Source organism: Macaca nemestrina, chromosome 10 (genome assembly GCF_043159975.1).
Source record: "Macaca nemestrina isolate mMacNem1 chromosome 10, mMacNem.hap1, whole genome shotgun sequence".
NCBI classification, from domain to species: Eukaryota; Metazoa; Chordata; class Mammalia; order Primates; family Cercopithecidae; genus Macaca; species Macaca nemestrina.
The window spans coordinates 24,290,673-24,317,036 of record NC_092134.1 but is presented as its reverse complement, the minus strand read 5'-3'; the positions used below and the strand labels follow the sequence as shown (position 1 = coordinate 24,317,036).

The window sequence follows — 26,364 nt, the reverse complement described above, 5'->3', positions numbered from 1 at the left end:
ATTAGTCTGGGCGCAGTGGCTCATGCCTCTAATCCCAGCACTTTGGGAGGCCGAGGCAGGCCAATCACCTGAGGTCAGGAGTTCGAGACCAGCCTGGCTGACATGGCAAAACCCCGTCTCTACCAAAAATATAAAACTTAGCCGGGCGCAGTGGCGGGTGCCTGTAATCCGAGCTACTCAGGAGGTTGAGGCAGGAGATTCGCTTGAGCCTGGGAAGCAGAGGCTGCAGTAAGCCGAGATCATGCCACTGTACTCCAGCCTGGGCAACAGAGTGAGACTGTCTCAGAAAAAAAAAAAAAAAATCAGTTAGACAAGAGAAATAGGTTCAAGAGATCTGTCGTACAACACGGAGACTATAGTTAATAACAATTTAGAGTACTGTATACTTGAAAATTGCTAAGAAAAGAGATTTTAAGTGTACTCACCACAAAAAAGGATGTGAGATGACGCATATGTTAATTAGCTTGATTTAGTCATTTCACAATTACACATATTTCAGAACAACATGTTCTGTACCATACATATGTAATTTTTATTTGTCAATTTAACATTTTTAAAATATTAAATAAAAAATTGTTTTCATGTAATCAGTAACTCAAACTGCTGTTCTCCCAACCTCCCTGATTTCGTCTAAGAAAATGAGGAAATACGGGCATGTATGTGGTTCAAGCCTGTAATCCCAGCACTTTGGGAGGCCAAAGCAGGTGGATTGTTTGAGCCCAGGAGTTTGAGACCAGCCTGGACAACACAGTGAAACCCTGTCTCTACCAAAAATACAAAAAATTAGCCAGGTGTGGTGTCATGTGCCTGTAGTCCAAGCTACTCGGGAGGTTGAGGTGAAAGAATCAACTGAGCCCAGGAGGTTGAGACTGCTGTGAGCCATGATTGTGCCACTGCACTCGAGCCTGGGCAACTGGAGTGAGAGCCTGTCTCAAAAAAGGAATATGAGGAAGCAGAAAGTAGATGTGAAGAAACAAAGCTAGTCTTTCCAGTTAGACTGGGCTACGCAGCTGCTAAAACTTAATAGTGGCCCCACTGTCAGGGAAAATAATACAGCCAATGGACAGATTTTTCTGGTTTTTCATTCATGAAGCTTTCCTAATCATTTGGCCTGTCTATATTGGTCTATGCTGGAATCCAGTAGTAGGTGAAACTGACAGCAATATCCTACATACTTGAGATACATCAGATCCCACCCTTGTGAAACTCTCACAAAGGAAGGCAAACACTAAACAATAAATAAACAAATTATAGAGTTTATTAGCAGATAATACGTGCTATGAAAAAAAGAGAACATGGTATTGGAGGATAGAGGAAGAAGGCTGTAGCTTTTTTTCAATTGTGATTAAATACACATAACATCAAACTTACCATCTTAACCTTTATTTTTTTCTTTTTTTTTTTTTGAGACAGAGTCTCACTCTGTCACCCAGGCTGGAGTGCAGTAGCACGATCTTTGATTACTGCAACCTCTACCTCCCAGTTTCAAGTGATTCTCATGCCTCAGCCTCCTGAGTAGCTGAGATTAAAGGTGCACACCACCACACCTGGCTAATTTTTGCATTTTTAGCAGAGACGATTTTCGCCATGTTGGCCAGGCTGGTCTCGAACTTCTGGCCTCAAGTGATCTGCCTGCCTCAGCCTCCCAAATTGCTGGTATTACAGGCATGAGCCACTGCGCCTGGCCCATTCTTAACCATTTTTAAGTATACAGTTCCCTGGCATTAAGCATGTTCACATTGTTGTACAATCATCACCATCATCCATCTGCAGAACTCTTTTCATTTTGCAAAATTTAAATTTAAATTCAGTACCATTAAACACCAACTCCCCATTCCTTCTCACCCCACCACCGAGTTCCTGGAACCACCATTTTACTTTCTGTCTGTATGGATCTGACTGCTCTAGGCACCTCAAATAAGTGAGATCGTACTGTATTTGTCTTTTTGTGCTGCTTTGCTTGCACAGTGTCTGCAAGCTTCATCTGCATTGTAGGACTGTCTAGATTTCCTTCTTTTTTTTTTTTTTTTTTAGACGGAGTCCCACTCTGTTGCCCAGGCTGGAGTGCCGTGGCACAAGCTCGGCTCATTGCAACCTCCGTCTCTTAGGTTCAAGCGATTCTCATGTCTCAGCCTCCCGAGTAGCTGGGATTACAGGTGCATGCCACCACACACCTGGCTAATTTTTGCATTTTTAGTAGAGATGGGGTTTCACTATGTTGGCCAGGCTGGTCTTGAACTCCTGAACTCAAGTGATCCACCTGCCCCGGCCTTCCAAAGTGCTGGGATTACAGGCGTGAGCCACTGCGCTGGCCCAAATATCCTTCCTTTTTAAGGCTGAATAATACTCCAAATGTTGGCCGGGCGCGGTGGCTCAAACCTGTAATCCCAGCACTTTGGGAGGCCGAGGCGGGCGGATCACAAGGTCAGGAGATCGAGACCACAGTGAAACCCCGCCTCTACTAAAAATACAAAAAATTAGCCGGGCGCGATGGCGGGCGCCTGTAGTCCTAGCTACTCAGGAGGCTGAGGCAGGAGAATGGCGTGAACCCAGGAGGCGGAGCTTGCAGTGAGCCAAGATCGCGCCACTGCACTCCAGCCTGGGCAACAGCGTGAGACTCCGTCTCAAAAAAAAAAAAAAAAAACTCCAAATGTGGATAGACCACATTTTGTTTCTCGAAAATTGCTAAGAGAGGAGATTTTAGCAATATTGCACAATGGAATATTATTCATCCATCCCTCAGTTCATGGGCACGGGTTGTTTTCATGTTTGGCTATAGTGAATAATGCTGCTGTGAACATGGAAATACAAACATCTCTTCAACACCCTGCTTTCCATTATTTTGCATCTATAACCAGAAGTGGAATTACTGGGTCACATGGCATTATTCTTTTTTAAGTTTTTATTATACTTTAAGTTCTAGGGTACATGTGCACAACATGCAGGTTTGTTACATATGTATACATGTGTCATGTTGGTGTGCTGCACCCATTAACTCATCATTTATATTAGGTATATCTCCTAATGCTATCCCTCCCCCCCCCAACCCCATGACAAGCCCTGGTGTGTGATATTCCCCTTCCTGTGTCCAAGTGATCTCATTGTTCAGTTCCCACCTATGAGTGGGAACATGTGGTGTTTGGTTTTCTGTTCTTGCGACAGTTTGCTGAGAATGATGGTTTCCAGTTGCATCCATGTCCCTACAAAGGACATGAACTCATCCTTTTTTATGGTTGCATAGTATTCCATGGTGTATATGTGCCACATTCATAGCAAAGACCCAAATGTCCATCAATGACAAATAGCATTATTTTTATTTTTACATTTGAGGAACTGCCATACTGTTTTCTATAATGGCTACACTGTTTAATATTTTACCAACAGTGTGCGAAAGTTCCAATTTCTCCATATCTTCACCAACACTTGTTATTTTCTAATTTTTTTGGTCTTTCTTTTTGAGACAGGGTCTCATTCTGTCACCCAGGCTGGAGTGTGGTGCCACATTCATAGCTCACTGCAGCCTCAAAACCCTGAGCTCAAACAATCTTCCCTCCTCAGCCTCCCAAGTAGCTGGGACTACAGGTACACATAACCATGGCTGGCTGGTTTTTCAAAATTTTTGGTAGAGACGGGGTCTTGCTTTGTTTCCCAGGCTGGTCTCACAGTTCTTGGCTTCTAGCAGTCCTCCTGCACTGGTCTCCCAAAGTGCTGAGATTACGGGCTTGAGCCACCGCGCCCAGCTCAGGTATTTTTTATTTTGATAGTAGCCATCCTAACGGGTATATGAGAGGGCTGCAAATTTAAAGAGAGTTATTAGGGTAAGCTTTGGTGAGAAGGTGGCATTTGAGACTTGATGAGGGTGAAGCAGGTATCTTGGAGAAGAGCTTTCTAGGGGGTGGATCCTGAGGCAGGAGCCTGGCTGGCATGGATGAGGAACAGCAGGGAAGCAGCAGCATGAATGTGTAGTATAGTGAAAGAGACGAGGTGAGATGGGAACAATGGGAGAGTTTTGAGCCAAGGAAGGACATGATCTGACTTTTAAAGAATCCCCCTGGCCGCTGGGTTGAGAATGGGCTATAGGGAGGCAAGAGTAGGAGCAGGAAAACCAGCACAGACATCATTGCAATCAATCCCAGTGAGAGAGGACGGAGACTTGAACCAGGGGATCGCAGCAGAATGGGTGAGAGCCTGCGTGTAAGTTGAAGGCAGGACCAAAGGATTTCCTGATGGGCTGAAAGTGAAATGGGGCCAGGCGTGGTGGCTCATGCCTGTAATCCCAGCACTTTGGGGGGCCAAGGCGGAAGGGTCACTTGGAGCCAGGTGACCAGCCTGGCCAACATGGCAAAACCCCATCTCTACAAAAAAATTCAAAAATTAGCTGGGCACGGTGGTGTGTGCCTGTAATCCCAGCTACAGGGGTGGCAATGATAATCGCTTGAACCTGGGAGACGGAGGCTGCAGTGAGCTGAGATCACGCCACTGCACTCCAGCCTGGGTGACAGAGCGAGACTCTGTCTCAACAACAACAACAACAACAAAAGTGAAATGGGAGGAAGAGAGGAGTCTAACTTGACTCCAAAGTTTCTGGCCAAATGGGACAAATGGAATTGTCATCAACTGAGATGGGGGAGGCTGAAAGAGGAGCAGGTAGAGGACGGAGGAAGAATTCAAGTTCAGACATGTGCTGTCACACCACACCAGACATCTTCTTAGTGTTTTGCACTGGAGACTATGGCTTCCAGGCACTCCTACTACCTAATAAGTTGGAAGATCAGGGAAACCAATGCAGAGTGGAGGAAAACAAATAACACCAGCACCATGAATCGAGCCCATACTCAAAGCCCGGCACTGTGCTGAGAGCTTCCCAGTGATTATCTCCCGGATCCTTACAACAGCCCTGCAGGTATTATCACTGTTCTGACTTCACAGATAGGCACTCAGCCTTGGGGAGAAGGCTTTGGCCCGAGGCCACCCAGACAGGGCCAGAGCCAGAGTCTGAACCCAGGTCTGCCTGAGTCAGTTTCCACATTTTTACCTCTGCTATTGATTAAAACCAGCAGAAGCCAGGGGCAGATTCATTAAAATGGTGGACCCAACTCAATCTTGAAAGACAGCGTTCATAAGAAAGGAGAGAGTCGATTCAGCAAATGCAGGATGACATCCCAACTTCTTGTCATATACTACAAGACCCTGGATGGCCTGCTCCCTGTTGTCCTCAGCAGTTTTCCCCCAAGTCACTTGTTCATTAATGATCTATTGGTTGATTTTGAGACACACCAAGCTTTTTTCCCAATTCAGGGCTTTTACCCATACAGTTTCTTCTTCCTGGAATGCTCTTAATCCTTTCTCTTTTTCCTGAAATCACATCTGCAGAGGATCAGGTCAAATGTCACTTCCTCAGGGAAGCCTTCCCTGATACCTCCTCCCAGCTAAAACTAGTCTCCTTATGCATACCCCGCATTCATTCTCTTTTTTTTATTTTTATTTATTTATTTATTTATTTTGAGACAGGATCTCACTCTGTCACTCAGGCTGGCGTGCAGTGTCACAATCATGGCTCACTGCAGCCTTGACCTCCTAGGCTCACGCAATCCTCCTGCCTCAGCCTCCCTAATAGTGGGGCCACAGGCATGAGCAACCAGACCTGGCTAATTAAGAAAAATTTTTTTCAGTAGAAACAGGTCTTAATATATTCCCCAGGCTTGCACTAGTTCTTGATAGCACTTAAGACAATTCTCATAATTATTTGCAATGATGTGTTCAGTGTCCTCCCTCCTACCAAACCTGTGCTGTCCAATAGAACTTTCTGCAATTATGGAAATGTCCTAGACCAGGGTCCCCAATCCCTGGGCCGAGGACCCATAATGGTCTCTGGTCTGTTAGGAACCGGGCTGCACGGTGAGCCGTGGATGAGCGAGCATTACCACCTGAGTTCCGCCTCCTGTCAATCAGCAGCGGCATTAGATTCTCACAGGAGCATAAACCCTATTGTGAACTGAACACGCAAGGGGTCTAGGTTGCAGGCTCCTTATGAGAATCTAATGCTTGAAGATCTGAGGTGGAACAGTTTCATCCTGAAACCCCAACCCCATCCCCCTATCTAACCACCCCTGTCCATGGAAAAATTATTTTCCAAGAAACCAGTCCCTGATGCCAAAATGTTGGGGACTGCTGGCCTACACATATGCTTTCCAATATAGTAGCCATTAGCCACATGTAGCTATTGAGCATCTGAAATGTGGTTAGTATGACTGAGGGACAAATTTTTTTAAATTTTACATTGTGTGTGTGTGTGTGTGTGTGTGTGTGTATACACATTTTTTTGAGACGGACTCTCGCTGTGTTGCCCAGGCTGCAGTGCGGTGGCACAATCTCTGCTCACTGCAACCTCTGCCTCCCAGATTCAAGTGATTCTCCTGCCTCAGCCTCTGAAATAGCTGGGATGTGCTACTATGCCTGACTAATTTTTTGTATTTTTAGTAGAGACAGCGTTTCACCATGTTGGTCAGGCTGGTCTCAAACTCCTGACCTCAAATGATCCACCCTCCTCGGCCTCCCAAAGTGCTGGCATTGTAAGCGTGAGCCACCGCACCTGGCCACATATTTTATGTTGTATATTATATATACATTTTATGTTGTATATTATACTATATAAATTATTTCATGTACAAACTGCATACTTTAAATTCATTTAAGTTTAAATTTAAATAGCCACATGTAGCTAGTGGCTAAATGTACTATTGGACATTGCAGCTCTAGATTGTGAGTTGCTTAAGCGCAAGAACCATTCTACCTTACTCAGCTGTAGAATCCTTTGTACCTAGGATGGTATCTAACTCAGTGAATGAATGAATGAATGAATGAATGAATGAATGAATGAATGAATGAATCGATCAATCAATGTCTGCTAACTGGCTTTCAAGAAATCATCCTAGAAAGAACAGACCTAGAAAAGTCTGATTTGCACAAGGTCACACAAAAAGGCAGAAATGGATGCAAACTGTTAGCCTCCCAAATCTCCTCTGTGTGGTGCTGTCCCAGAGTGGACAGCATGTGAAAAACAATGGTCTTTTGTGGTCTCAAATGAACCACCCCAGAGTTGTGTGAAGGTTCCTTCAAGTGCAAGGAAGGACTGTTTCTTAGACACCCTCACTCCCTTTCCCCATTCCCCAACCATGTAAACTACTTAGTGGCTTATAATCTGCTAACACTTGGCCTCCCATGGGATTGAGCCTATTCCAAAGTCCACTCTTGCCAACCCTCTACAAGGCACTCTGAATTTTTTTAGCCATATTGCTCTTGGGAAATCTACTGCCTGCAATCTGTGCATAATATACGAAGGGTGTGGTTTAAAAAACATCTAAATCGTGATTTGTAACCCACTCAGATTCATGTGGCCGTTCCTTTTAGCTTACTCTTTTTTTAGAAATTGAGGTCAACACATTTCAGGGCTAATTTTGACTTCATTCAAATGTCATTTGGGGTTTGCAGATTAAGATTTTGAGGGAGTCCAGTACAGTAAACCTACATATTTTGTTTATATAAATGATTTTTCAGATGCAATAATAATAACAGCTAATATGCATTGAGTGCTTTGTGTCTGCCCAGTTTTTAGCATACATTATCTCATTTGATCTTCACAATAACCTTATGAATTAAGTACTGTTATGATCCTCATTGTGTAGCTAAGGAAACTGAGTCTCAGAAAGGTTAAGTCACTTACTTAAAGTCACACAGCCAGGAAGTGGCAGAGTAAGGATTTGAATCCAAGTATGTCTGATTCAACAGATAATGTACTTAGCCAGTACACAATTTGGCCTAATAGATAATATATGTATTTATGCCTATTAAGCACCAGAAAGAATAATTAAGAAACTTAACTCTGGGAAATAGGACTGGGGTTTGAAAAGAAAGGAGACTTACTCTTTATTCCTGTGATTCTCTTTGAACTTTATTTACCTTTATTTATTGGTACATTGTATTACATTCCTATAAAAAACCTAAATTTTTAAATTTCAATAAGTAAAAACTTCCTATTTTTGCTTTTTTTTAATTAAAGAAGGAATTGTCATGATAATGTCAGGTCTATATACCAGTAGATTAAATATACATGACCCTTTTGCAAAGTTTATATAAACATGAATCTTCGAAAAGTTCACATGGTCTGACATGATTGAAAAATTTATCCCAGGAAAACCAAAGTTCACATTTATGATATTAAATTATTTTTTATTTGGGGGTAATGGTTTTATTTTTGAACATGATATTTATTCATAATAGAAGTTGTATGTTTTCCTTGGGAAATTTGTAATCAGACCTTTACATTTTTATGTACTGTTATATCTACCTCTGAATATTATAACTAAACATGCTCTAGCATTTGTGAAATAATGCTGTATTACATAATCAAATATGCTGTTTGTGGATCAATTAGTAAAAGCTTTAAAGCAAATTTTAAATTAATTAAAAATTTTAGTGAAAATTAATTTTACACTGATTGAAAAGTAAACATTACAATCCCCTTCAGTACTCAGAGCCTCAGAGAACTATATCAGTCACACTAAAAGTCACTTGGGAGAATTCCTCAGTAACTTATAGAAAAAAATAATCCACCATTTTTAAAGTCAAGAAAATACACACATGCTAACTATAATTTACCCTTTCTGACAATCCCAAAGGGAATCTACTCTTACCATTCAAACGGCTAGTGCTTCTAAAAATTAAAACAACTCCCACCCCAGCAATGTTCTTTTTAATGCCCCTCTCATACTCTTGGAATTTACTTAACAAATCACTATCTGCTTGAGGTAGGAAAAATCTGTAAGCCCCTCTACAAGGCCCGTGTCCTTTCAGTTGCTTGGTATTTCCCCCACATTCTCAGAGCAAATTTGGTTTTTCTTAAAAATCCCCATCCTCAAAGGAGTATATTCCTGATGTTCCAACGGTGAGTCTCACTCTAGCTAGCTGCTACAAAAACCTTTCATTCAGAAGAAGGCAAGAGGTTTCACCGACCGTGCACAGCCCTCTCATTCACACACTTCATAAACAACAGGACTTTGCCCAACCCTCTCCTCTAGGAAGGCATCCCAGTTTTTTATCAACCAGTTTGCAACATCAGTATCATTCCCTTCCAAAAGACCTTGCAGAAAAATTATGGATTTCACAGCATAGGATTAGGGCTGGAAAGGACCGATGTCATTGCATAGACTCACCAATTCTGTCCACATTTCAAAACAGCAGCTAATGCTTTCTTAAAGCTCACATCTCAAAATCCCTTTAGGATTGAGAGCAATTAAAAGGGAAATCATAACCCCCGTGGTTCCCCATAAGGTCCTGACAGATCTGATAAATAGAACTGAGTCAGAGATACAGAGGCTGGGCTGCTGGGGAAGGAAAATGGCTTGTCTCCTCCAGGCCCTAATTCCTTCCTCCGAAACAGTTCCCTTTAAATTCAAGAAACCATGCAGAGATGCACCCCCCAGCCCCCTTGCAGGTTTTCGTTTTTTAAAAGAAAGCCTGTCTGCCTCTTGCTCGCCCCCATGATACTCACGGCAGCTGCCTTAGCTGGAATAAGTCCTCCTCCATGTCCGCGCTGCGCCAGGACGAGCCCTTCTCATGGCCCTTACATGGTAGTGGTGGATGACGAGCCCCCTGGTTTTCAGCACCGGGATGCTGGACAGCACCCGCGCCGCTTCCTCCCTCGAGCAGCAGCTGTTCCGGGAGGGAGCCGCTGGGGACCAGCCCACGAGACAAAGCCGCCGCCGCCAGGAGACCGCGGCGAGAGTGGGCGGAGAAGAGGAGGCGGAGGGCAGAGCGAGCTGCGCGGGGAGAGGGGGCAGGGAGAGCCCTTCTGCTCGTAGGAGTTCACAGGCTTTCTGGCTGATGGTGCATTACTGGCATGCCTATAGGGCACACCAGTCTGTGAAATGGTTGTCCGGGTACCAATGAGCACCCTTTGGTTGATCATGCCTGTCTAAATGTTTATTTGCATGGATTCATTAATGTTATCAGTATAATACTTTTGAAACCCAGGCTGCTATAACAAATACAGACATGCATTTAAGTACTGTTTACTAAGCACCTATGTGCCAGGCACTGTAATAGGTACTGGGGGTATGACAGAACAAATTCGACCTGTCATTGTCATCGTGGAGCTAAGGGTCTAGTGAAATGAATCAAGAAAAGAAAAATGTAAGTCAGTTATGAGAAGACCAAAGATCACTCATTCTTTCAACAAGCGTTGTTGGGTGAATTCTACAGCCCTGACCCTGAAGAATAAAAACATGAATAAAATAAAGTCTCTGCCTTCAAGATCCTAGCCAGCTTAACGGTTCCCCTAGCTCACCTCTCACTAGAATTCCTGACCCCTTTAGAACTTAAGCTCCATGAGGTTTCACTGATGTGTCCCAAGTACTAGAACAGGGCTGGCACGCAGAAGGTACTCCGTAAATATTTGTTGAATAAATGGTTCTCAATTCAGGCTGCATGTAAGAATTGCCTGGCTCCATTTCAAACCAATTGAACTCAACTCTCTGGAGGTGGAGGCCAAGCCTGGGTATTTTTTTATTTTTTCAATATTTGTTTATTTATTTACTTTTGAGACAAGTTCTTGCTCTGTTGTCCAGGCTGGAGTTGTAGTGGCATGATCATGGCTCACTACGGCACCGACCACCTGGGCTAAAGCAATCCTCGCACCTGAACCTTCCTAGTAGCTAGGATCACAGGCTTACGCCAGCATACCCAGCTAATTTATTTATTGTAGAGATGGGGTCTTGCTTTTTTGCCCAGGGGTCTAGAACTCTTGGACTCAAGCAATCCTTCCATCTTGGCCTCCCAAAATGCTAGGATTATAGATGTGAGTCATTGTGCCCGGCCTCAGGGTATTTTTTAAAAGCTCCCCAGCACCATGAAGTGAAAACCCCTGATCAAGTGTGAACAAATGAAAAGAAAAGCAGAAAAATTATACAACAGAAAACTACTAAGATGATCCATGATGGCAGCTGGCAAGAGCTATGAGCATGACGATTGAATGGACACTTACAAGGAACTAAAGGAAGAAGGAAACTTTTTTTTTCTTTTTTTCTTTAATTTTTAACAAAGGGTGGGGGAAGTTGGAAGAGGGTACAAGGAAACCAATCTGAGAACTGAAAACAATCTCACATCAAATCCATAAAAGGACTTGAAAATCCAAAATTGAATTGAATGTGTGCCGGGCACCCGGATATGTACTTCACCATGGTCCCCTTGATCTTTGCAATCCTATGAGCAGGTGTGATTTTTATCCTAATTTTGTAAGATGAGGAAACAAGGCTCAGAGAAGGGTAGACTTGCTTGCACGAGGTCACACAGACAGGAAAGAGTTGATCTAGACTTAAAATCCAGGCAGTCTGTCTCCACAACCTGCACCCTTAAGTGCTAGGCTTTCTCTGAGTGTCTCAAAAGAAACCATCCATTGCGGGTATAGTAGGAGAAATTGGAATTATTGAAATATTGGATAACTTTAAACAAATCGAATGTTGGAAAAACCAATTATACAGTGGTACTCAAGTTCCAATGTATTATTTATCTAGTAAATATTAATGGAGAAACAACTATGTGTCTGTCACAATGGTAGTTTGAACTTATTCATGGCTCCTTCTCATCTCATACTGGAGTCAATCACAATTTGTCCTACCCACACTTATTTCTAAAGGAATCTCTCCCCCATCCTTGCTGTGCACTACATTTGGTATCACATGATTCCTGGCCACAGCTGATTGGCTAGGAGGGTGGACACTTATCTAAAGACATCCAATCCAAACACTTGTCAGTATCCCCATTGTTGCACAGCTGGGAGAGGGAGCTGAACAATCTGGTACCTTTTCAATGATGGATTCAGATGTCTCTGAAGGTTTTTGCTTTAACTACCCCTCCTTTTCCTTCAATCCTAGTGTCAGGTGGGGCTCTCTAGGGCTCTATGAATATTCATTACGCTCATTCTAAATAGCCCCCTTAGGGGTCGGGCGCCCTGGCTCACGCCAGTAATCGCAACACTCTGGGAGGCCGAGGAGGACGGATCACTTGAGGTCAGGAGTTCCAGACCAGCCTGGCCAACATGGCAAAACCTCGTCTCCACTAAAAATAAAAAACAGCCAGGTGTGGTGGCACAGACCTGTGGTCCCAGCTACTCTAGAGGCTGAGGCAGGAAAATTGCTTGAAGCCAGGAAGCAGAGGTTGCAATGAGCTGAGATCGCACCACTGCACTCCAGCCTGGGTGACAGAGCAAGACCCTGTCTCAAAATTAAATAAATAAATAAATAGCCCCCTTTTATCATCCTATTTCAGCTTCTACTCATGTGCCTTAATCAGGAATTTTGTTTGTTTGTTTGTTTGTATGTTTTTTAGACAGAGTCTCACTCTGTCACCCAGGCTGGAGCCGCAATCTCGGTTCACTGCTACTTCCGCCTCCTGGATTCAAGCAATTCTCTGCCTCGGCCTCCCAAGTAGCTGGGATTACAGGTGCCCACCATCACGCTCGGCTAATTTTTTTGTATTTTTAGTAAAGGTGGGGTTTCACTCTCTTGGCCTGGCTAGTCTTGAACTCCTGACCTCGTGATCCACCCACCTCGGCCTCCCAAAGTGCTGAGATTACAGGCGTGATCACCACCGCACCTGGCCAATCAGTATTTTTTGATGTTCAACAGAGACCCAGTCAAGTTCCCTTGAGGGAAAAAGGGAGTTTGCAGCCTGGAACTGGAGAGTGGTTAGAACAGGCTCAGTCCTTGGGACTCTCTTCCCAGCTCCACCTCTCCCTGGGTGGGTAACCTTGAGCAGATTGTCTAACTTTCTGTGCTTGCATTTCCTCATCAGAAATACGGGATCAATAACCGTAACTACTTCATAGGGCGGTGGTCAGAATCAAAGATAAAATGCAGGTGAAGGACTACACACTTGGATGGCACATAATAAGTGTTAGCTGTTGCAATGGTTAAATTTATTTTAATTAATTTTTTTTTTTTTTTTTTGAGACAAGGTCTGGCTCTATCATCCAGGCTGGAGTGCGGTGGTGCGATCTCAGCTCATTGCCACCTCCACCTTTCAGGCTCAAGCCATCCTCCCACCTCAGCCCCCCGAATGGTGCAGTAAAATCTGCCCTCGATGTGTGAATGAGCACCGTCAAATCAGCTAGAGGCCCAGACAGAACAGAAACAGAGGAAAGGTGAGTTGATCTCTCGCTCCAAGAGTGGTTTCTTCTCCTGCCCTTGGGCATCACAACTGCAGGCTCTCTAGTCTTTAGAAACCAGGACTTACACATGTGGCCCCCTTGGGTTTTTGGGCCCTTAAATTTGGCCTGAGTCATACTACCAGCATCCCAGGGTCTCCAGCTTGCAAATGGTCTATTGTGGAAATTCTCAGCCTCCCTAATTATGTCAGCCAATTCTGCTGATAAATGCCCTCCCATGTATTATATGAGAGATATCTTATCTTTATATCTATGTAATATATTATATTACATGAAGATATCTTTTATCTCATTGGTTTTGTCTATCTGGAGAGCTCTGACTAATACAGTGCTTATCATTATGCTGCTCTCTTCAACCCCCGCCCCCAAATCAATATCTTTTCTACTACCTTAAAATGTTAGCTGGCCTATGAAGGATAAGAAAAAAAGATGGTATTGGGAAAACTAAATCCTCATCAAGTTTATGGAAATCAACAGAACATGTCCAAAATTGAGAAAACAAAAACTAGCCAAATGAGATCTCATATAGAAATTTGCCTGCAGGTACTAAAAGAAGCAGCTAAAAGACTGAGGGTGGGTGGAAGTGGAACAGTGACTTTTTTTTTTTTTTTTTTTTTTTTTGACGGGGTCTTGCTCTGTCGCCCAGGCTGGAGTGCAGTGGTGAGATCATAGCTCACGGCAGCCTGGACAGTAATCCTCCTGACTCAGCCGAGCTCAAGCGATTCTCCCACCTCAGCCTCCCAAGTAGCTAGGTCTACAAGTGTGCACCATCACACCTGCCTAATTTTTGTATTTTTGTAGAGACGGAGTTTTGCTTCATTGCCCAGGCTGATCTCAAACTCTTGGGCTCAAGTGATCCTCCCACCTTGGCCGAAGGTGCTGGCATTACAGGTGTGAGCCACTGACCCTTGCCTGAAGGTTTTTTTTTAATTGTAAACTTTTGGTACTATTTTATTTTTAAAACCATGTGCATCTTATTACCATGATTCTTTTAAATAATTTTTTTAATTAAAATAAATTTTTTGAAACAGGATCTGGCTCTGTTGCCCAGGCTGGTGTGCAATGGTGCAATCTCAGCTAACTGCTACCTCCACTTCCCAGGCTCAAACCATTCTCCCACCTCAGTCTCCTGAGTAGCTAGGACTGCAGGCACATGCCACCACGCCTGGCTAATTTTTGTGTTTTTGGTAGAGACAGGGCTTCACCATGTTGCCCAGGCTGGTCTTGAACTCCTGGGCTCAAGTGATCCACCCGCGTTGGCCTCCCAAAGTGCTGGGATACAGTTGTGAGCCACTGGACCTGGCCTAAAAGTAATTTTTATTGTGGTAAGTACATATGTCTTAGCCAGCTCAGTTGCCATAACAAAATATCATAGTCTTGGTGGCTTACACAACATAATTTTTTTTTTTTTTTTTTTTTTGGAGACAGGGTCTCTCTCTGTCACTCAGGCTGGAATGTAGTGACATGATCATGGCTCACTGCAGTCTCAACCACCCAAGCTCAAGTGATCCTTCCACTTCAGCCTCCTGAGTAGCTGGGACCACAGGTGTGCACCACTATGCCCACCTAATTTTTGTATTTTTTCTGGGGAAGGAGTCTCACTATGTTGTCCAGGCTGGTCTCAAACTCCTGCGCTCAAGCCATCCACCCACCTTGGCCTCCCAAAGTGTTGAGATTACAGGCGTGAGCCACTGCACCCAGCCCAGAAATCTGTCTAACAGTTCTAGAGGCTGACAAGTTCAAGATCAAAGTACCAGTATAGTTAGGTTCTGGTGAGGGCTCTCTTCTCGGCTTGCAGATAGCCAGCTTCTCTCTGTGTGCTCACATGCTCTTTACTCGGCACATAAGCAGAAAGAGAAAGGAAGTTCTCTGGCATAGTTTCTTATAAGGGCACTATCTCATCATGTCAGCCCGCACCTGCACGACCTTCTGTAGCCCTGATTACTTCCCAAAGGCCCCATTTCCAAACACACATTATGTGGTTAGGACTTCAACATATACATTTGGAGTGGACACAAACATTCAGTCCTTAACTATGCATCATAAAGTTTGAAGTGTACAATTTAGTAGCTTCGAGTATATTAATAATGTTATATAACCGTCATGCTATTGACTTCCAGATCTTTTTTGATTATCCCAAAGAGAAACTCTACCCATTGAGTAATAACTCCCTATTCCTCCCTCCTCCCAGCCTCTGGTAACCTCTATTCTACTTTCTTTTTTATTTTTATTTTTTAGAGACAGGGTCTCACTCTTCTGTCCAGGCTGACGTGCAGTGGTGTAATCACGGCTCACTGCAGCCTCAACCTTCTGGGCAATCCTCCTGCCTCGGCCATCTGAGTAGCTGGAACTACAAGTGCATGCCACCATGCCCAGCTAAGTTTTATTTATTTATTTATTTATTTATTTATTTATTTATTTATAGAGACAGAGTCTTGCTATGTAACCCAGGCTGGTCTCGAACTCCTGGCTTCAAGCAGTCCTCCTGCCTCAGCCTCCCAAGCTGCTGGGATTACAGGTGTGAGCCACAGAGCCAGGCTTATTCTACTTCCTATTTCTATGAATTTGCCTACTCTAGTTACCTGATAAGAGTGGAATCATACAATATTTGTCCTTTTTATGTGGCTTATTTCACTTAACATAATGTTTTCAAGGTTCATCCGTGTTGTAGCAACTATCAGAACCTCATGATTTTATATGAGTGAATAATATTTCTTTGTAGGTATATGGCACATTTTGTTAATCCATTCATCTGTTGATGGACACGTGGGCTGTTTCCACCTTTTTGGCTATTGTGAAGAATGCTGCTATAAACATTGGTCTACAGTGTATCCCTTTGAGTCCCTGTTTTCAATTCTTTTGAGTATATAAATAGGAGAAGAGTTGCTGAGTCATATGGTAACTATGTTTAAGTTTTTGAGGAACTGCCAAGCTGTTTTCTACAGCAGCTGTACCATTTTACATTCCCACCAGCAATGCACAAGGATTCCAATTTCTCCACATTCTTCTCAACACTTGTTGATAATAGCCATCCTAGTGGGTGTGAAGTGGTCTGATTTGCATTTCCCTAATAACTAACAATGTTGAGCATCTTTTCATGTGCTTATTGGCCACTGGCATATCTTCCTTGAGGAAATGTCTATACAAGTCCCTCACTCAGTTTTTAATTGAATTGTTCAGGGATTTTTGCTGTTGAGTTGCAGGAATATTCTATTAGGCCGTTTTTGCATTGCTGTAAAGGAATACCTGACACTGGGTAATTTATAAAGAAAAGAGATTTAATTGGCTTACAGTCTGTAGGCTGTACAGGAAGCATGGTGCTGGCATCTGTTTCTGGTGAGGGCCTCAGGAAGCTTAAGAGTGGAAGGTGAAGCTTGATGGAAGGTGAAGGGGAGCAAGAGAGAGAGAGGGGAGGTGCCACACACTTTTTTTTTTTTTTTTTTTTGAGATGTAGTTTCCCTCTTGTTGCCCAGACTGGAGTGCAATGGTGCGATCTCAGCTCACTGCAACCTCCGCCTACCAGGTTCAGGCAATTCTCCTGCCTCAGCCTCCTGAGTAGCTGGGATTACAGGCATGTGCCACCACACCTGGCTAATTTTTGTAATTTTATTAGAGACAGGGTTTCACCATGTTAACCAGGCTGGTCTCAAACTCCTGACCTCAGGTGATCCACCCCCCTCAGCCTCCCAAAGTGCTGGGATCACAGGCATGAGCCACCACACCCAGCTACCACACACTTTCAAACAATCAGATGTCTCGTGAACTTACCCATCACCACAGCAATGGTGCTAAGCCATTCAGGAAGGATCCACCCCCATGATCCAAACACCTCCCACTAGGCTCCACCTCCAACACTGGAGATTACATTTTAACATGAGATCTGGAGGGGACGAACATCCAAACCGTATCAAATGTCCTTGAGATTTGAAAATATTAATGTATAATTAAAATGTTGGCTTGTTGTGGTCCTTATCCAATTACACGGCATCCTTACAACTCCTGCTCAGCTCAGCTATGAATCATGTCAGGTTTCCTACCTTCTAAGAGAAGCTTCTGATTGCCACAGTACATCTTTTTAAGCCGGCTTATATGGGTCGTGGAGAGTTCTCACGGAAAGATATTAGCTGCAGCTTGGTCCAGATGTCTAGCTCTGGACCAGTCACCTGTGGCCAGTGTAAGAATTAAAGGAAGAGGAAAGAAACGTGAAAAGTGGTTCAACTGTCAAAGACAAGTTTATTTTGGAGAATAAACCTGAAAGGGGCTTCCGGCCTAGTTAGGTCAGAGGCCACCCTCTCTGACAGACTAAGAGTTTTTAAGGGTTCAGGGTGGGAGAGCTTATAACAGGCTCAGAATGTTGCTCTGTCCCTTTGTCTTGCTTATCTGGGAGGGAGAGTTTTGTGTCTGTTCCCATACATCTCCCTGCCGCTGCAGGCATACCCCCTGAGACTGCATTTAGCTTCCCTATCTTAGTGCACCTAAAGGGAAAGGAATGTACTTATTACGGCCCACTGTTTTACTGGGGCCCATTGTATGAGTGTGAAGTTTGGTGGTCACCCAAGAGACTTTCCCCCCTCCCTCTGTGCCCGAGCTACCTTATCTGTGTTTCACTGTCTGCTCTTTCTGGCTGCTTATTGTTAGAAGAGAAGTGATTTCCTTGAAATGCATGAGGTTAGAAAGGGAGCTGGAACAAAGTGGCAGTGTTTGTCCAAGATGACGGTGCTCCTGCTCTGTCAGCCAGGGTATATGGCAGTCCATAACAGAGAACACAACTGCTGAGGAGGCAGGGCTGTGGGTAGGGCCAGTTCCTAGAAGGTAGGGTGAGAGGGGCAAGCTTTGATTGATATTAATTATACCCTATCTGCTAAGGCCTCTGAGAAAGTTCCCCAAGTTCTCCAGTCCTCCCATAGTCCCTCTTCTCCCATCTGTACAACACTCTACATTCTTAACCAAGCAAATAGTTTATTTCCAGTAATCATTGTTGAAATACATGTTAAACTACATTTTCAGCCACTGAACACATGTTCACCTTCTTCCTGCAAGTTACACTGTAAGATTAAGGCAGGGAACCTACTTTATACCTTTCCCACACCTACAAAAATCCTGTCACCCTGCCCAGCTGTCAGTCATTGTGTACTGGGCATCAGCTTTGGAGTCAGAAACACTCAGCTCTGTGACTTACTACCTGTGTGACAGTGGACAGGTTATCTTCCCTCTTTGAGTCTCAGTTGCATCATCTGTCAAACAGAGACAGATACCAACCTGCAGCTCTGTTGTGTGGATTAAACAAGATGATGGATATTCATGTGCATGGCAAATGATTGTATGAAACAAATATATGTCAAACCCCTACTATAAGCAAGATCTTAATACAAGATCTAAAAACAAATTTTTGAAAGAAAGGGAATATAGGGAGATGTTTGATCAAGGTGTACAAAGTTTCTTTCATTTATACAAGACAAATAAATTCTGGAGATCTAATGTACAGCATGGTAACTGTAGGTAACGATACTTGAAATTTCTTAAAAGGGTAGATTCTAAATGTTTTCACCAGACACACACACAAAAAGGTAGGTTGTTTGTTTGTTTGTTTTTTGAGACAGAGTCTCACTCTGTCTCCAGGCTGGAGTGCAGTGGCGCTATCTCGGCTCACTGCAACCTCCACCTACCAGGTTCAAGCAATGCTCTGCCTCAGTTTCCCGACTAGCTGGGATTACAGGCACCCGCCACCATGCCCAGCTAATTTTTGTATTTTTAGTAGAGACAGGGTTTCACCAACTTGGTCAGGCTGGTCTTGAACTCCTGACCTCGTGATCCACCAGCCTCGGCCTCCGTAAGTGCTGGGATTACAGGCATGAGCCACTGTGCCCGGCCGATTGTGATTCTTTTACAATGTATGCATATATCAAATCATCAAGTTGTACATCTTAAATATATACAGTATTGTTAAAATCAGGGGACACTGAGCAAAGGGTATACCAGAACCCTCTGTTCTGTCTTTACAACTCTCCTGTAAATCCAAAATTATTCCAAAATAAAAAGTTTAATTTAAAAAAGTAAAAAAACACAACATACTTTTGAGCCATCTTAATATAGTATATTTTGTAGAACTAGATAAAATGTTCAACGTCTATTTAAAATTTTAATTTATTAATTGACGACATGCATTTAAAACGGCACATTACATAAAACAACAACCCATTTACAAATGCTACTTTTGTCCGTCACATTTATGGAACAGTTTCATTCAAACTCTACACATGTGTCCTCAATGGCGTTGTCTTTGTCATGCTGGGTCCACTTTCTTACTCACTTAACTCAGTTTTTTCCAGATCACATCATCTTCACTTCCAATTCAGCTGCATGAGATATAGCCCTTTTAAAATTTGCCACTGACAGTTCCTTTAAAAGTTAAACATAGAATTACTCTATGATCTGGCAATTCCACTCCTAGGTATATACGAAAAGAGTTAAAAACAGGGACTCGAACAAAAACATGAACAACAAATGTTCATAGTAGCATTATTCACAATAGCCAAACAGTGGAAGCAACCCATGTGTCCATCAAGAGATGAATGGGTAAACAAAATGTGATCTATCCATGCAATGGAATATCATTCAGACATACAAATGAATGACATTCCAATAGAAGCTGCAATATGGATGAGGCTTGAAAACATTATGCTTAGTGAGCTAAGCCAGTAACAACAAAAAAAATTGCATGATTCTCCTTAAATGAGGTCTCAAAAGTAGTCAAACTCTAGAAACAGAAGGTAGAGACAAGGTGTGGTTACTCAGGCTTGTAATCCCAGCACTTTGGGAGGCCAAGGCAGGAGGATTGCTTGAACCCAGGAGTTTGAGACCAGCCCTGGCAATATAGCAAGACATCATCACTAGAATTTTTTTTTTTAATTAGTCAGGTGTGGTAGTGTGCATCTGTAGTCTCAGCTACTTGGGAGACTGAGGTAGGAGGATCACTTGAGCCTAGGCAGTCAAAGCTACAGTGAGCCACGATTGTGCCACTGCACTCCAAACTGGGTGACAGAGTGAGACTCTGTCAAAAAAAAAAAAAAAGAGAGAGAGATAGAAGAAGAAGAGGAAGAGGAAGAAGAAGAGGAAGAGGAAGAAGAAGAGGAAGAAGAAGAGGAAGAAGAAGAAGAAGAAGAAGAAGAAGAAGAAGAAGAAGAAGAAGAAGAAGAAGAAGAAGAAGAAGAAGAAGAAGAAGAAAAGAGAGAGAGAGAATGTGGTTACCAACCACTGGTTGGGGACAGGGGGAAATGGGAATGGTTGCTCAAAGTTCTAGAGATCTGTTGCACAACAATGTGCATGTAGTTAACACGTGGTACTCCACACTGAAACATGGTTGAAATGGTAAATTGGATATTATGTGTTCTTTACTACAATAAACTAAGTGTCTATTGTAAATCAAAAGGGTAGTTCATTTATGTATAATTTTGCCACAATTTTTTAAACTGCCATTTAAAATATTAGGCTAACTCATGAGCACCATTCTTGATAACAAAGCAGTCGCTTTTGTCACTTGTGCGTATTTGTATTTGTTGTTCCCACAACTTAACAACTTATGTATTGCTTTTTTAAAAGTTGTATTTAAAAGACTTGGCTTACAATAACTTTCACTCCTTGTGATTGTGAGGTCATATACCCAGGAATAATAATTAAATCAATGCACCATTTTATTGTTCCCTCACCTTAAAAAAAAAAAAACTAATTCCATTAGGTGACCTTTTCTAAAACTTAGCAGATTATCATCTCAGCTAATAGGTCTTCCCCAGAATAAAGAATTGCCATGACACCCTGTAATATGATTTTTGTAAAGACTCAAATATAAGATGACTTCCTCCTTATATTATAGAATTTTTTCTTTTATGATAAATTTTCCCCAAAACACAGGGAAATAGAGACTTTGTATATTTAGTATCTTCCCTCAAATACTTGCTACGTGATCATCATTCCACCCATTTTTAGCCCACTTTCACTCAGCTCCATGAACTGGTAGAAGCAAAAAGAATTGACCTGAGGCTGGGTGAGGTGGCTCGTGCCTGTAAAACCAGCACTTTGGGAGGCTGAGGCGGGCAGATCACAAGGTCAGAAGTTCGAGACCAGCCTGGCCAACATGGTGAAACCCCCATCTCTACTAAAAATTAGCCAGGCATGGTGGTGCGTGCTTATAATCCCAGCTACTCTGGAGGCTGAGGTAGGAGAATTGCTTGAACCTGGGAGGCGGAGGAAGCAGTAAGCCGAGATCATACCACTGCACTCCAGCCTGGGCGACAGAGTGAGACTCCATCTCAAAAAAAAAAAAAAAAAAGAATTGACCTGAAAAGTCGGAAAGCAAATCAGAACTATTCTGGAAAGAAAAAAAAAAAAAAAAAAAAGGTTCAAGCTGTGAAGATAACCTTAAACAAAAAATCCACTTTCAATTCACCATCCTATCTTTCACCATACTCATCCCCAAAGATTTGCGTTGTGGGCATTTAAAAAATGCTTGTTAAACCAATCAAAACAAATGAATCTCCCATCCAGGTGAGGAGGGATCCAGGCTCTATTTCAATACATGGAAAGCAGAGGTGGCAAATTAGAAGTCCATAAATGGAGCGGCCAAGCCATCCTGGTTTGCCCAGAATTTCGCCTGTTTTAGCATCGAAAGTCCTATGTCCTAGGAAACCCCTCAGTCCCAAGCAAGCTTTGACAGTTGGTCACTCTATGACCATAAGGCAAATCTGGCATAGAAATGTGTTTTGAGTATGAAGGATTAGAAAAATTACTTTTAAATCTAAGAGTTGAAACCACAAAACTCTTAAAAGAAAGCACGGGAATAGATCTTCATGACCTTGGCTAGGCAATGGTTTCTTAGACATGACATCAAAAGCACAACTAATGAAAGAACAAATAATAGATACATTGGACTATATCAAAGCCAAAAACTTCTGTGCTGCATATGCCATCAAAAATGTGAAATGACAACCCACAGAATGGGAGAAAAGATTTGCAAATCATATATCTGATAAGAGATTTGCATTCAAAATATAGAAAAATCTCTTGTGACTCAATAATAAAAAGACAAATAACCTAATTTAAAAATGGGCAAAGTATCTGAACAGACATTTCTCCAAAGAAGATATAAATATGACCAATAAGCACATGAAAAGATGCTCCACATCACTAGTCACTCAGAAAATGCAAATCAAAACCATGAGATACCATTTCATACCCACTAGGATGGTTAGAATTAAAAAGGCAGACAATAACTAGTGTTGGCAAGGATGTGGATAAATTGGAACCATTGTACACTGTCAGTGGGAATGTAAACTGGTGTAGCCGCTATGAAAAACAATTTGGCAACTCCTCAAAAGTTTGAAATAGAGTTATCATCTGATCCAGCAATACCACTGCTGAGTGAATACCCAAGAGAAATAAAAATATGCTCCATGCAGGCTGGGTGCGGTGGCTTACGCCTATAATCCTAGCACTTTTTGGGAGGCTGAGGCAGGTGAATCGCTTGAGCTCAGGAGTTCAAAACCAGCCTGGGCAACATGGTGAAACCCATCTCTACAAAAAAAAAAAAAAAAAAAAAATTACCTGGGCATAGTGGCTTGTGCCTGTAATCCCGGCTGCTTGGGAGTGTGGCTTGAGCTCAGGAAGCAGAGGTTGCAGTGAGCCAAGATTGTAGCACTGCACTCCAGCCTGGGAGACAGAACGAGATACTGTCTTAAAAAACAAAATAAATGCTCTATGCAAAACTTGTATTTAAATGTTCATAGCATTATTATTCATAATAGCCAGAAATTGGAAACAAGTCAAATGTTTATCAAATGATATGAATGGATAAACAAAATGTGGTATACCCATACAGTGGAATATTATTTGTTAATAAAAAAGAAGTGCAGTACTGATTCATGGTGTAACATGGAAGAACCTTAAAAACATTGTGTTAGGTGAAACAATCCAGACATAGAAGGCCACATGTTGCACATATTGTGTGAATTCATTTACATGCAACATCCAGAATAGACAAATCCATAGAGACAGAGAGTATCACTGGTTGTTTAGGAATGGGGTGGGGGAGGCGGCATGGGGATTGACTGCTAATATATATGAGGACTCTTTTAGAGGGGACAAAAATGTCCTCAAAGTAAATGTGATAGTTGCACAACCCTGTGAATATGCTTTCAAAAACCCCTACTAAATTGCACACTTCAAAGGCAGTTGCCTCCAGCCCACCACATTATTCATCTGTCTAGGAAGTGGGGGCATGCCAAAAACCAGATGAGTTTTATTTCACACCAGAGCAATGCATCATGATTTCTCCCCTTAGATTCTTAAAACAACAGTGAATATTTTAAAGGAGACTGGAATAGAGATTGACAAGCTGCCCCTTAGCCTGAAATACTGAAAACAAAAAGCATGTGCTATATACAAGCAGTTCCCCAATGAACTGTGTTCTAAATCCTATTCTTACCAAGACAATATTCTACCGGTTATGAAAATGGCACTTAATTTTTTAAAAAGAAGCCCATGGATTTAAATTCAAGAAACGGACTTGTCTTTTTTCTTTGAAACTTAAGTTGGAGTGTCAGAGTCAAATAAAATATAGAGGTGAACCTCTAAACTCAAAACATGTTATTTGAGAAGGAAGAATTATACTTCAAGGCATACACATAGACCGGGTAGTCTTCAGTATGCATAAAGAACAAGCAAAGTTTGGAGGTTTTGTAAAATGGAGTAATGTTATGTATTATTTAGAAAGAAAGTTCATTGGCACTGGTAAAGTTTGGAGGAGCTGGCAAGTTCTGACTGATAAGTGACAGGGGTGGGTAAAATTAGTCTTAGCGTCACAGCAGGTTGTTTTAGTAACACTGGTTTCAGGTTACAGCAGGCAGTTTGAGCAGACAGGCTTGCAGAGAATTATTAATACAGCCTTGGAACAATGCTATGTGCCCTGAGTACTTTTTCTCCCTGGCCTCTTGACTCTGTTTCAGTTGGGTATGACAAGAATGACCCAATTCTTTTGATCAAATTTCACATGATTTAAATTTTAAAAAAGGGTGAGGGGAATAAAACATTGATGGAAAGTCCCTAGTCTGCTAGCCATGCTGATGGGGTGGCACTTCCATCTGGAGTCACTCCCAGATCCCTGGCACTGTGCTGGGAACAGGTAAGTACCTCTTGACTTTGCCACAGAAGCTAGTAAAAAGGTGAGGCTTGGTTAAGAGGTTAAGCCCTTGTTAAATAATGTAAAGATGCACAACTTTAAAGAGTCCCTTGGTCACATAGCTCATCCCTCCATGAAAATTCAAGATGTCTAATCAGTACAATAACTAGGGAGGCCGAAAAGGTCAGAAAGAAAAACTGTGTAGCTTGCTCAAAGGGCAAACTCCAGAAGTCTCCTAGTAAAACCCTAATCCCTCAGATAATGTGTTCCCAGAGGGCCGTAACATAAACAAGAGGAAGAGGTGATTCCGAAGCTGGTGAACCTGTCCAGACCTAAGGAAAAGCTCAGCAAACAAAAGCAGCTCAACGTGTCTGAGTCGTTCTTACCAAAGAAATAGTGATCTTCTCTCCACAATATTGTGACTCGTACCTCATGTTTTTATTTTTACTCAAAGTATTTTCTAATTTCCCTTGTTAATGTTTCCCTTACCTATTGGCTATTTAGGAATGTGTTGTTTAATTTCCACATATCTATAAAATTTCCCAAATGCCTGTGTGTTATTGATTTCTAATTTCGATCCATTGCAGTTAGAGAACATATTTTATATGATTTCAATTCTTTTAAATTTGGAGGCTTGTTTTATGGCCTAATATACCGTCATACCGTCTGTCTTGAAGAATGTTTCATGAGCCACTTGAGAAGAAAGTGCATTCTGTAGGCCAGGTGTGGTGGCTCATGCCTATAATCCCAACACTTTGGGAGACTGAGGTGGGAGGATCGCTTGAGCCCATGAGTTCAAGACCAGCCTGGGCAACATAGTGAGACCCCCATTTCTAATAAAAAAGAAAGAGAGAAAATGCATTCTGCTACTGTTGGGTGATGTGCTCCATAGATGTCTGTTAGAAATAGTCAGCTTATAGTGTTGTTCACATCTGCTATTTCCTTGTTGATCTTCTGTGTAGTCGTTCTATCCATTATTGAAAGTAGGGTATAGCAGTCTCCAACTATTACCGTTAAATTGTCTATTTCTCCCTTTAATTCTGTCCTTTTTTTTTTCATTGTATTTTGAGGCTGTGTTGTTAAGTGCATGTATGATTACGATTGTCTTATCTTCTTAATGAATTGGCTCTTTTATCTTTATAAAGTTTTTTTGGTTTTGAGTAACAATTTTTGTCTCAACATCTATTTTGTCTGATATTAGTGTAGTTACTTCAGCTCTCTTTTGGTTGCTATTTGAATGATACCACTTTTCCCATCCATTTACTTTTAACCTATTTGTGTCTATGAATCTAAAATGAGACTCTTGAAGATAGAATATAGTTGGATTATGTTGGTTTTCTTTCGTTTTGCCAATCTCTGACTTGTAATTGTAGAATTTAATCCATTCAAATTTAATGTAAAAAATTAATGTAATCACCAATAATGTAGGATTTACATTTTGCTATTTGCTTTCAATATGTCGTGTCTTTTTTGTTCCTCAGTTCCTCCATTACTGTCTTCTTTTGTGGTATATATTTTCTAGTGTAGTATTTTATTTCCCTTGTCTTGTCTTTCACTATATATTTTTGAGTTATTTTCTTAGTAGTTGCCCTGGAGATTACCATTACCATTTCTATTTATTTATTTACATTTTATTTCATTTTATTTTATTTTATTCTTGACATGGAGTCTCGCTCTGTCACTGGAGTACAGTGGCGCGATCTCGGCTCACTGCAACCTCCGCCTCCCAGGTTCAAGTGATTGTCTTGCCTCAGCCTCCTGAGTAGTTGGGACTACAAGCACCTGCCACCACGCCTAGCTAATTTTTGTATTTTTAGTAGAGATGGGGTTTCACCATGTAGGCCAGAATGGTCTTGATCTCTTGACCTCATGATCAGTCTGCCTCGGCCTCCCAAAGTACTGGGATTACAGGTGTGAGCCACCACACCCAGCCACCATTTTGATTTCTAACAATCTAGTTTGGATTAATGCC

At 42.2% G+C, this 26,364-nt stretch overlaps 2 protein-coding genes across 6 annotated transcripts in view; one reads left to right on the top strand and one right to left on the bottom strand.

Moving 5' to 3' along the window:
* The window catches only part of SVO (SV2 related protein), a 101,363-nt gene extending 91,565 nt beyond the window's left edge, over positions 1-9,798 (bottom strand). Inside the window, exon 1 of one of the 3 annotated variants that reach the window (XM_011770125.3) lies at positions 9,551-9,798. In XM_011770125.3, the coding sequence (XP_011768427.1) occupies positions 9,551-9,585 (35 nt within the window). In that variant the 5' untranslated portion in view covers positions 9,586-9,798. The remainder of the gene's footprint in view (positions 1-9,550) is intronic. The other 2 variants (XM_024798101.2, XM_011770115.3) reach the window with 2 other exon arrangements.
* The window catches only part of LOC105498173 (ubiquitin specific peptidase 30), a 100,684-nt gene that overhangs the window by 22,673 nt on the left and 51,647 nt on the right, over positions 1-26,364 (top strand). Inside the window, exon 2 of one of the 3 annotated variants that reach the window (XM_011770095.2) lies at positions 13,013-13,198. The exons of the other annotated variants lie outside the window; for them this stretch is intronic. Coding sequence (XP_011768397.1) covers positions 13,146-13,198 — 53 coding nt within the window. The 5' untranslated portion in view covers positions 13,013-13,145. The remainder of the gene's footprint in view (positions 1-13,012; positions 13,199-26,364) is intronic. 3 annotated transcript variants of the gene reach the window in all.